At 39.0% G+C, this 12,641-nt stretch overlaps 1 protein-coding gene across 1 annotated transcript in view; it reads right to left on the bottom strand.

Moving 5' to 3' along the window:
• The window catches only part of ADGRV1 (adhesion G protein-coupled receptor V1), a 305,425-nt gene that overhangs the window by 51,537 nt on the left and 241,247 nt on the right, over positions 1-12,641 (bottom strand). The window contains exon 87 of the mRNA XM_019474377.1: positions 6,729-6,886. Within this exon, the coding sequence (XP_019329922.1) occupies positions 6,729-6,886 (158 nt within the window). The remainder of the gene's footprint in view (positions 1-6,728; positions 6,887-12,641) is intronic.

Below are 12,641 nucleotides of genomic sequence, written 5' to 3'. Positions count from 1 at the left end.
TGTCCTACACTTGCATTTCATGTGGCTTATTTGTTTCTTGAGAAGATCAGATGGCAGTAGATATAGCTGGCCCATCCAACATGTTCTGTCATGATCAGTAATTGCATACTGCTAAGATAAAAAAATATATTAAAGACATTTATATGAAGAAAGACGCAAGAAGGTAGTTAAAATTTTAAAGCTAAATATCTAAGGCATTCTTCATGAAGTTCTATTTTGGCAACATAAAGTTTTAATCTTTAAATTAATTCTGGCACATTTACAATGATGATATCTGAATCAGGTCAGTTCTACTGCATACTAATGTGTAGGGCACGAAAATTATGCCACTACATGTTGTTCAATAAATGGAGGTCATCTCTTCACAAAGGTATTATCAGAAAAAAATGCAGATGATTTTTCAATTAAACTTTTTCTATTATATTTTTAAATCTTTTTGTGAAATTATGAAAGGTTAGCAAACAGTTGGAAAATAAAATTATGCATATTGGATTGCTGTCTTATTAATCTCCAATTTCTATATTTGCATATTAGGACTGCCAAAAAAACCCAGTTATATCTTATATATGCCTATTTAACCTGTTATTTCAGCCAAATACAACCATCCTGCTTTATACCACCTGATTTCCTTCAAAAGCAGTCTTTCTTGTTGCAAACTTCAGTATTAGTCAATCCATTGGCTGTTTATCCAATGCACGCTTCTGACTTGGCTCCTGTCAAGGCTAACTTTTGAGAAGTTAGTTTCTATATATAGCAGAATAATCAGGCAACAGAACATGTTTGCTGAAAGGCCGGCAAACTGAATCGGCTCAAACTGAAGTCTCTTCAAGCAAACTCAGTGCGTATCTTTGAAAGAGTATGCCAGAGTTGACATTCTTTGTAAATCAGCTTTCACGCTATTTTCCAACAGTCGCTTTTGAGGAGGAAGAACTACCTGCTCTAAGAGATAATTAGTTCTTGACTCTCCCGTTGCCCTTTCATCTAGCCTTCTGCTGTTGAGGAAAATTCCCTGACCTAAGCAAGCTGTATCAATCGCCATGTCAAACAACATGACTAGTAATAGAGCAATTCTGGAACAGTAAAAAAGAGTGTGAGAGGGCAACCTCATGTATTTGGTGTTCCAGACAGGGCAATGAGAAGTGCTCAAATTAGGAGTTGGGGAATTCTATGTATTTGTGCTTATTCTCCACTACAACCTTGTGTTAATCATATGCTTTTACAGCAATATCCCAGGCATAAGAAAAGAGTATGATAAGCTCTCTGGGAAGATCACAGACCACTGCCAAAGGAACTGACAACAGTTAGTAAAAGCAGAGTTTTGCCGGGCTAGCTGCCCTTGGGCCATAATGTTTTCTTGAAAGCCTAGAAACTACCAGAATAGGGTATCAGAGATGTGACTCTACTTAAGAGTACCCAGGATAAATCTAGAGGACTAGGAAGAATATACACGACAGAAAAGGAGGTACAACTAATAAATTAATATCTGTGTATAAATATATGTTAAAAAAACCAATTATATCCTATAGTTTTCCAATAAATTATTTAACCATGTACAAACAGATCCTCTTTGCAGTTACCAAGGGGCAAAATTTTTCTCCTAGGTATGTATGGTGAAACCCAGCATTGTTATCCTGCTCTCAGTAACAAAAATACACGGGAGTCCCCTTTAGTACGGGTAACAACAAATTCTCTGCCCTTACAGACAGAACAAAATAGTAAACACAGTACCGCTACTAAAGTTCAGGAAGACATTTACTACAGCAGACAAAATTTGTTCTAATAGCTGTAGAAGACTAATCTGGTGGCCCTCTATGATGGAGTGACTGCGTTGGTAGATAAGGGAAGAGCAACTGATGTCATCTATCTTGACCACTCTAGGGCCTTTGACATGGTCCCACACAACATCTTTGTCTCTAAATTGGAGAGATATGGGTTTGATGGATGGACTACTTGATGGATAAGGAATTGGCTGGATAGCCACATCCAAAGAATTGCAGTCAACAGCTCAATGTCCAAATGCAGATCAGTGACAAGTGGTGTCCTTCAGGGGTCTGTACTGGGACCAGTATTGTTCAGTATCTTTATCAATGACATAGACAGTGGGACTGAGCGCGCCCTCAGCAAGTTTGTGGATGATACCAAGCTGAGTGGTGTAGTTGATACGCTTGAGGGAGGGCATGTGATCCAGGGAGACCTTGACAGCCTGGAGAAATGGGCCCATGTGAACCTCATGAAGTTCAACAAGGCCAAGTGCAAGGTCCTGCACCTGGGTCAGGGCAACCCCCAGTATCAGTACAGACTGGGGAGATGAAGAATTGCGAGCAGCCCTGCAGAGAAGGACTTGTGGATATTGGCAGATGAAAAACTGGATATGAGCCGGCAATGTGCGCTTGCAACCCAGAAAGCCAATTGTATCCTGGGCTGCATGACAAGAAGCGTGGCCGCAGGTTGAGGCAGGCAATTATAGCCCTTTACTCCGCTCTAGTGAGACCCCACCTGGAGTACTGCATCCAGTTCTGGAGCCCTCAGCACAGGAAAGACATGGACCTGTTGGAGCGGGTCCAGAGGAGGGACACAAAAATGATCAGAGAGATGTAACGCCCCACCTGTGAAGAAAGACTGAGGGAGTTGGTGTTGTTCAACCTGGAGAAGAGAAGGCTCTGGGGACACCTTAGTGCGGCCTTTCAGTATTTAAAAAGGGCTTATAGAAAGATGGAGAAAGACTTTTTATCAGGGCCTGTAATGACAGGACAAGGGGCAATAGTTTTAAACTGAAAGAGAGTAGATTTAGAATGGATATAAGGAAGACATTTTTTACGATGAGGGTGGTGAGACACTGGAACAGGTTGCCCTGTTGTGAAGTTGTGAATATCCCACCTTCGGAAGTGTTCAAGCTCAGGTTGGATGGGACTTTAAGCAACCTGATCTAGTGGAAGATGTTCCTGCCCATGGCAGGAGGGTTGGACAGGATGATCTTTAAAGGTCCCTTCTAACCCAAACCATTCTGTGATTCTGGGATTCTGGATAGTTCAAGATGAACCTTCTTTGCAAAGTAAGCTTCAGAGTATTCCAAGAATAGGAGAAAAGAGAGTAAGAAAAAAATTTGACTCAATTTTTAGCTTAGCCACTTGCATATTCAATTTATTTGGAAAAAAAAAACCCAGTATACACTACAAATGAGGATAACCTTTACCATTTATATTCCTTAATTTCTCTTAAAGTTAGTAATAGCCTTCCTCAAGTAGAGATCACAAATATGGAACTTCAGAATTACCAGCTGTAGTTTAAGAGGCTTTTCCTACAATCTATGAAATGACCTAAAGAATGTACACTTAGAAGCCAGATAACATTTTTTTTTTTCTTTCAAATCTGCATATCGAACCCCTTCTTCTGTTTTATGGTAATATGCAAGCCAGTGACCTTGCTATTTTATTTTTATTGACAACATTCAGTAGTGTTTTGCATGAATTACTGCAGAATCTTCTAACTGAATGACTCCCAGAAGGGGAATAAACACTACTAGTTCAAATATTCACATGCAAATAGGTGTTTGTATGAATATCTATGTATAAATGATAATTACATGTCTATATATGCCACTTTTTCCTTTCTGCAATACTCTCTGCTCTCTGGAATTCAAATGAACAGGTGTCCACGATTTACTAGTACTAGAAAAAGCGTATTTAAAAAAATTTTTGTATATGTTTACAGCTCTCTACACTCAATATGTCAGAATTGTTTACAGTGTCATTCACCTGGAATTTTATTCTCTTTCTAGAGAAGGTAGCTAATGGAGAGCAGACAGTTCTCCAAAGCAGTGAATTTTTTTTTTCTTTTTCTTTTTTTCCATTACTTATCGCACTGTTCAAAGTGGGGAAGTTTGGGTACTGAACCTCAGGCTGGAGGCTGGGAAAGGGTTTTTTTTCTGTAGGAGTTAATTGTTGTGGGTGACCAAACAGGGAGGAAATCAATATGGGGATGAGAGCCGGAGACAAGCCAGAATAAGACACTACACATAGACAACTGTTGCTTGGCAGCTCCACCTTTCCTCTGGTTTTGGATGCAACAGAGAGAAACCTTGGCATATTTAGTGCTGTAACAAAACAGCAAAATAATGGGTGTCTGTGCAACTTAAGGAGTCAACGTTGCTAAAAGACCTCCCTACCCCATAGGATCTTGTAAGTCACACTGAAGCCACAACGTGGTGCAGGTGTGATCCAGGACCCCCTCTCTCTTGCAGAAGCAAGATATTATCATGCAGCTGATTGCAGGCAACTTTTGTCGTTATGAAAAACGGTGTTTCCCACAGCATCCTCTGTGGTGGCTGCAATAACAGCACTGAAGCAGGAGCAGGTCCCACTGAGTTTGTAAGAACATGGAGGCAGTGGAGTGGTCTTCTCCAAACAGTGGGTCATATGGTAAGATTCAAAATTTAAAAGTGGTAATAGGTCTTATCACCGCAGACTGCCTTTGCATATGTCTTTAAAAGCACAATATACCCATAAAATATTAAAAATAACGTAAATATACTACCCCTATCTCACAGTTCAGGAGAGAAATATTCAGGCAGAAAGTCAGAGGCCTTTTTTTAACAGTAAATACCACGTCATGTAGTTATAGGCAACGTTACAAACTAGAGAAATCACAGGCCTTTCTTTCTGGAAGCTTACACTATAAACACAGCTACACAGAGAGCCCTTATACAACCAGAGGCACCATAAACCTCACCAGGCAGCTCTTTTTCTTCTCTAAAACAGCCTCTCTCCAACTTGCTCTGACCCACGCTGCACGAGGTACTTTCATTTGTGCTTGCAAAAGCCCTATGGTAGCAAAACATCAGTTTGCCATGGACGCACAAGCCAGAGGCACCATAAACCTCACCAGGCAGCTCTTTTTCTTCTCTAAAACAGCCTCTCTCCAACTTGCTCTGACCCACGCTGCACGAGGTACTTTCATTTGTGCTTGCAAAAGCCCGATGGTAGCAAAACATCAGTTTGCCATGAAGACGCACAAGTAGTAGAAGTTACAACCCGCTTTAAAAAAACCCACACTATTATTGACATGTTATTGAATGCCGCTCTTCCTGATTTTTTCTTTCTTTTCTTCTGAGACCTCAGCATTCTCTATACCATTTTCTGGACTCTACTGGAGAAAAACACCACTCTGAATCCTATGTTAAATCAAAGTTTTGTTTCAACCCTATTATTATAACACCTCTTAGTACTTTCTGCCATTTTGCATGCCAACTTTATTTATGGTATTGTTTCAGTATTCAGGTTTTTTTTTTTCTTTTGGTTTAACTGCTCGGAGACAAGCCTTAACCTTCAACATGTGAATATGGAATCTCCATCCTTAGAGATAATAAAAAAAAGTTATTTATAAATAAATAAACTATATTATTAAAGACTGAATAAGGAGCCACCTTTGTGATTGCTCCAGGCAGTCCCTTTTATATCAGAAAGAAATGAAAGGGTAAAGTGCAAGTAAGGTCTTGAGTATCATACTTATAAGTTATGTTTATCAGACCTTATCCAAATTCATATAGCTCTTAGTCAAGCTGACATTTTGTCACTAAGAAATTAATACTTGAAGAAACGTCCAGATAATATTTAATATTATTTTCATTTTCTCATAAAAGGAATATATTTCTATAACCCAAATGTTCAAAAAAACCACAACCCCTCATTTCATAATACAATTTTCACTGGAAATTTGAGCATTTGAACAAGACCGCTACTCTTTATAAATCTGAACATTACAAGCACTGGACTACTCAATGGAATTTTTTAATAATCCACTGTCCCTTTAAAATTCAGATGATATTTATTTAATGAATTGGGAAAAATGATTCAAGAACCTTTCGCAAGTTTATAAAATCTAACTGGCTTCATGCAGCCAGGGAGAAAATAGATACACTTCTATTAAAAATCTGTGTATTTGCACTTGTTTATAAAACTCAGGGTTTTTTCCAAAACCACCATGAAAATAAAAGAATTATTCTAAGCTTCCCACAGCGTGTCCTATTATTATGGTATTCGTCTAAACTGCTGCAACTTTATTTTGGGAACATTATTGTATTTGAATTGTTCTGACAGAGGAGACTGACTGATACTTCCTGTTTTGCATGAGACAGATCTTTTCTTTCAAGCACGTTTCAGTTGCAAGTAGCGCTAGGAAATCTCAGAACAGAGGCATTAACTCCAAATACTCCAACACGCAGCCGGCACTTGGCTGGGCAGCCACCGAATATACTGCAAAACTCAAGGGCTAAGAGCTGCGCCCATCACCTGGAGCCAAGCAGAGGCGCACAGCGTGGGTTCATATGTTATCGCTGCCCCCGCACCCCCACAATCGCTGCTCCTGAGCAGCCCCCGCCCTCGCCGGGACAGGGCTGTTCAATACCCCCAGCCGAAACCAGGCACGGGGACACAGTGTTCCAAGCAGGGCAGTGCTGTGTTTTGACACTATTCTCTTTACTAGACTAGACATAACCAGTGATACTAATTTCTTGGTTTAGGTTTAACACATTTTTATCCTCCTAAGACAGTTAAGCATCATTCAAGTACTTTCACAGACTACAAAGGGACCACTAGCATGCTTAATCTTAAATGAGCACGTAGGTATCTACTGAACTGTGGTTTCTAGTGGGGTTTTCTGAACTGGAGAGAACAGTCAGTACTGTTCTGAAAGTCCAACTTGTTTGCGTAGGGGTAGTCAACGAATCATACCTGCAGCATTTGTTCTTCCTCTGAAAATATCATCGTACGCTTTCCATTGTGGCGTCACCTGGTAGGCGTGGATGAACACCACAAAAACCACTACCAAGCACATTAATGGCACCAGAGCAGCGGTGAAGAGAGCAGCATAGGCATTTGGAATGAAGCACCTGATGGAAAAAATGGAAAAAAAATGCTGTTTATAAACGTAAGAGACACCTCAAACAGTCATAAGTGAAATTTCAAAAACAAATGTTTTTGAAGAAGGGTATGTTTTACAAACCACAATTCTTTAACTCTATTCCCAGAGTAACCTTGATAGGATGCATTGGGTTCTGTTGGTTCTTATCTCCTTACTGTATCTTAAGGAATATAACATTTGCACCTTAAAAGTATGCATGTTATATTTTAGCCTAACAAATGTTGGAGAGACTTAAACTGTTGCAATGGAACAAATTATATTTTAGCAAACTCCGTGCATGCTATATTCATTTAATGTGATCACTCTTAGTCACCAAAGTCTAAAAGGGCATTATGCAGTTTTCTATACTTAGCTCCTGAAACCACTAATTAAATTTTGAGAAATAATATTTTTAAAATAAATGAACAAGTCTTAAAGGCAAGATAACTATTCCTCCTCAAGTTGTTGGAAATTGTATGTCATTTGCACACTGAAGCCAACCACTCCCTCCCTCCCATTTTTTAAAAATTGTCCTGTCTCTCCTTAACCTTTCCATTTATTAAAGTTATAATTATTTATAAAGATGTGACAGGAACATGTGTTATTCCTGAAAAAGACTCAAATTACACATATAAGACGATAATTTGACGGATATGGAGATGACAGTTAAAGAGAGCTCTCGACGGTATGAGAGATCAGGGTTTTCTGTGAACTCCCTGGAGATCAGTATGTGCTTTACAGCCACTGACCTACTCTAGAGATGACGCACAACGGAGCAGCCCAAGGGACGGCTTGGGAGTCAGTATGTCTAGAGAGCATGTGGCCACTGCTATCCCTATTAAGAGGGTGTAACTTACACAGCCCTTCTGCTTGTCAGGTCAGCTCTGCTAAATAAGCTTAGAGTCAATGCTGGTATAATACACATCTGAGAACAGCCTGGGTACATGTTTCACTGATATAACTGGTATACCTTCTGGGTTTCCTTAGGTGGACATGCGTACTCTGTCCAGCAAGTCAAGATTGCATTCTATGTATGTCAGCTCTTCCAGAGCATCAGTCCGGCACACTCAGTGAATCCCAAAATCATTTCCAGCAGAATCTAGATACCTTCTACAACTCTCTTTAGAAGGTACAGGCTCAGTCAGGTACCAAGCTGAGACACCACCTGATAACATCACTGAGCAAGTAAGTAAGCAACAGGGAAGGTAGGACCTCTCTATTGCAATTTAAGGTGTTTGTTTCACAGAATCACAGAGTGGTTGAGGTAGGAAGGGACCTTGGAGGTCATCTTGCCCAACCCCCCTGCTCAAGCATGGACACATAGAGCTGGTTGCCCAGGACTGTGTCTAGATGTTTTTTTAATATCTCCAAGGATGGAGACTCCACAGCCTCTCTGGGCAACCTGTGCCAGTGCTCGGTCACCCTCACAGTGAAAAACACCAGTTTCCTGGTGTTCACACGGAGCCTCCTGTGTTTCAGTTTGTGCCCGTTGCCTCTGGTCCTGTCACTGGGCACCACTGAAAAGAGCCTGGCTCTGTCCTCTTTGCACCCTCCCTACAGGTATTGATATACATTAAATACGAGCCTTCTCTTCTCCAGGCTGAACAGTCCCGACTCTCTCACCCTTTCCTCATAGGAGAGACGCTCCAGTCCCTTACTCCTCTTGGTGGCCCTTCACTGGACTTTGTACAGTCTGTCCATGTCTCTTTTGTACTGAGAAGCCCAGAACTGGACCCAGTGCTCCAGGTGTGACCTCACGAGTGCTGAGCAGAGGGGAAGGACCAGCTCCCTTGACCTGCTGTCAACATGGTTGTTTCCTGGACACAACATCTGATCCATTTCATCCTTCTAATTTTTAATATTTCTTAGGGATGAAAGTTATTTTTGTTCTCCAAATGTATTCTTGAGTGGGCCCAATTAGCATTAAGACATGAAAGCACATTACCATAACCTATGCTGCTTTTAATGATTATACTGAAGCCAAGAACCTTAGTACAAGTATAGTCTTCTATAAAATCATACTTATGTTCTGAAATCTGTAACTTGTTTCAATTTGATACATTTTTGTATTTCAGAGATCATGTATACTCTTAAAAAACTATCTGAATGTCTTGAAAGTTTTCTGTGAACACTCCGTTATATTCAGTTAATGAAAGCTGCATAAAAACGAAAACCCACAGAGATGGATCACTTTTACTAATACCCCTAGGCATTTGCTCTAAAAAAGACACTGAAAAGTTACGTAGACAAGAAATACACAAAGCCATATTAACCTACAAAGCTTACTTTGGATTTTTTTTTTTAAAGCAATGGTGAGAAATTCAGCGACAACCACTACTTCCTGTAAGTTTTATTCACATATAGTAGTGTCATGATATATCTTGAAAGATATCTTTTATGCTGGAAATCGCGTGGGATATCATTATAGGGACCAACTGAAAATATTTATTATACTTGACACTAGGGGCACACAATTATTATTCCATTACCAAGACACATTTGTCACGTGGAACTACTGTGTGTCTCGTATTCCTAGCATTGGATGGGAATAGAAGAAAAATGTCCCAAAACATCAGCTAAGTTGGTGTTCCAGAACACAACTATTCTACAGAAAAAGGCCTAGAAAGACTGATGTGGAAATTGGAATGAACTACATAATTACAAACCGTACTTGTTTAAAGAAGAGCATTATCTCCTGCAGTATAGCCTTCAAGCAAGTTCTTTTTTTTTTTTTTTTTTAACAGGCACTAGACTTTGTAAAGTAAGTCTTTAATCCATGAAAGACAGAGCCCTTGTGCATAATGAAGTTATTTGTGTATTTCTTTCTTGGGTGAGTAACTATAAGGTTTTTGTTTTGTTTGTTTTGAATCTGAGTATTAGCAAAAAGAAAAATACCGCTACCAGTTGAAATACATGCCTTCTGCAATGGGGACAAGAAAAATCAAACACTGTTAGCTTCTTCAGAGACCATCATTTTACTACAAAGTTTCTGTGACTTCCTATTAACACTTTCTATTACCAAATTGTACTTTTTTTTTTTTCTCTGACTGTTTTGAGAAGTTTTGCTACCAGCTGACATCTCTTCTAGCATTGGAAAGACAACTGTTTAGCTTTCGTCCCAAGCTGCCTCCACTCTTGCCCTTCTTGACTATTGTTATCTGACTGGAGGGTCCATCTTTGCTTCTCTTTTGACCACTCTGTTCTAACCACTGACTTTGTTTTGATCCCTGGTTTGGTTTTGATTACTATAAATTTCTCTGGTAACCTCATCAGTAACATATTTCCATTGGTTGATTCTCTTCCACTACTCCTGGCTAAACTAATTTCTTTTCAATATCTTCAAGACTCCCCCTGGTAGCCTCCCAATCACCTACTCCACCCATGGTGTCACTTTTCCCATAAACAACACTCTCCTTCCATCTCAAATGTTTCTAACTTACAAAATGTTTGCATTTCTTTCCAATTGACGAGAACATTAAACACATTATCCAAAGCCCTGTGTATGACTGTATCTGTTATAATTCTATGAAAGGGGCTAGAAATTATTTTAGAAATAATTGTCTTTAGTGTGTGTCTTCTCCAAGGTATAATTCTATAGTAGTATGTAATGACTTGTTAATCATTTTAGAACTGAAGAAACTATATTAGTTTTCTCCTTCAATACCAAGCAATATGACACTTACTTTACATATTTTTTACCAGGACTAGAATGACAAGAAACAGCTTTAATATATAAGAATTTTTTTCCCATTTGAGAACTACTGCAGGTGTCCATTTGATCTAAATTGATACTTTTAAATACAACAAACACAGAGCGGTTAGGACATACAAATTAACAGACAATACCCTCTTCCCTTTGGAAAAGACATAATCTCACAAAATCATATATATTTAAATCAATTATTTTATTAAAATGACCTCACTTATTGCCCAGCCAGAATCAGGGCTTCACCTTGGTTGTGCTTTTTCCCCCTTCTAATCTACAAAAGGGATTGCTAGGGTTGCTTTCTTCTCAAGGGGGTGAGGCATGATTATCTGACCCTTTAAGTATCTTTGTAAAGTTTTCTGTGATCTCTTAAACCATAACATTTCCTAAAACTTGGAAAGGGATTCCAGCTACCTAAGATATGGAAGGCCCTCATTTATTTTTCCTAATACTTCCAAAGGAAAAAGTGAAAACAACTGACATGCTGTATACTGGAAATATTTGTTAGCACAATTACATAATTAATATTAAAAAAGCAAAAGCAAAAAAAACCACCTCAAGCAACATTGCTAAGGAAATAAGGACTATTTAAAAAATTGATGAAGGTATTCAATAAAAACACTGACATATTTTTTTCCCCTCTAAGCAAGAAAGATTTAAAATAGTTCAATGTGTTATAGACAGTTTCATTCCTTTATTGCCATGTCTTGAATTCTGAGGACAATCTCCTTCAAATGCATCTTGAAACTACGGAAAGTTCAGTTTGACAAAAAATTGGAAGTGTCCTTGCCTATCAAATACCTGGTGTTCTCATTCAGTTTTGTCAGCAGGCAGCTAACCTTTTGACTTTTACTTGTCACGTGGGTTTCTCTCCAGAGCTAGACCTAGATTATTATTATGACTACTGTTGTTCCTTTATTTATTTATTTATTTACATTTAATCCTGGGCACAAAGCTCCACAACTCTTGAGCTTCTCCCTTGCTTTAGGCACAGCTGGTTGGCGGGCAGCCTGGCGCAGAGAACAGGGAATTGTGGCACCATGTGAGTTTGCTCATACTGCGCACGTTACATCAGGAAAGTAAAAGGCAAAGGTCAGACACATGAATTTGCACTTATATTTGTATTTCATCACCTCCATGCAGAGAAAGAAATCTGTGTACCTAAAAAAACCACTAACGACAGGCAAAGCTTGAATCATTTATTTATTCTTAGCAAATTCTTCACAAAGCAGATAAGACAATGCTAAAAAATGAAAATAGGCAAGTTGGGTTATGATCTACATATACTTCTAGACATTCACACACTCCAGGCCTTCCTAAAAAGCAATTCACTCTGTTCCAGATCTTGGCTTTGTTGTGGAAGAACGCTACATTACCCTTGAGTTGGCACTTCAATTTTCTTCTAGAACATGCTCAACATTTTTCTACTAAGTGCAGAGCAGGCCAGACAATGGAAACATTTTTTGCAAATAACTACTTGCTAAAAAGCTGTTAATCTGACAAATTATCTGCAGCAAATTGTGTATGTCCTGTATCTAAGCAACCTACCAAAACCTAAAATATCTTTCTTTTACGAACTTATTCTAGATGATGATATTTATTATCTGCTTCTGATGTTTTGGGTAGCTCAACAGTTTGATAATCAACGCTCTTTTGAAAACTTCATAGGTTTTTAATAGGCGGAAGCTCTAGGCTTTTAATTTCAACACAGTTTTTAAGTACAATCCTCTGAGAAGATCTGATCTCTTGCATTGCATTTCGCAATCACCAGCAAACTCAGTTCTCTGCTCTATGTTCGTTTGCAATTTCAGCTGACAAATTGCTCCCGTGTAGGCCTACATCTAGTGCGATAATTCTTACAGGAGTTTATGCTGCTCCTTCTGGTCCCTTCTTCCAACTTTCTGCTTGTTTTGCAATGCTTCTGTTCTTTATATCAAATACCTTCACAGCTTTTGGCAGTGAGGTACAAACCCAAAGCAGTAAGTGTCCAGATAATGCTGTACTATTTATTTTATTTCCCTTAACACAAGCTAGAGGC

This window comes from Aptenodytes forsteri, unplaced genomic scaffold (genome assembly GCF_000699145.1).
Source record: "Aptenodytes forsteri isolate BGI_AS27 unplaced genomic scaffold, ASM69914v1 Scaffold41, whole genome shotgun sequence".
NCBI lineage: Eukaryota > Metazoa > Chordata > Aves > Sphenisciformes > Spheniscidae > Aptenodytes > Aptenodytes forsteri.
Note: the sequence above shows the minus strand (reverse complement) of the source record. Positions and strands in the feature narration are given on the sequence as shown.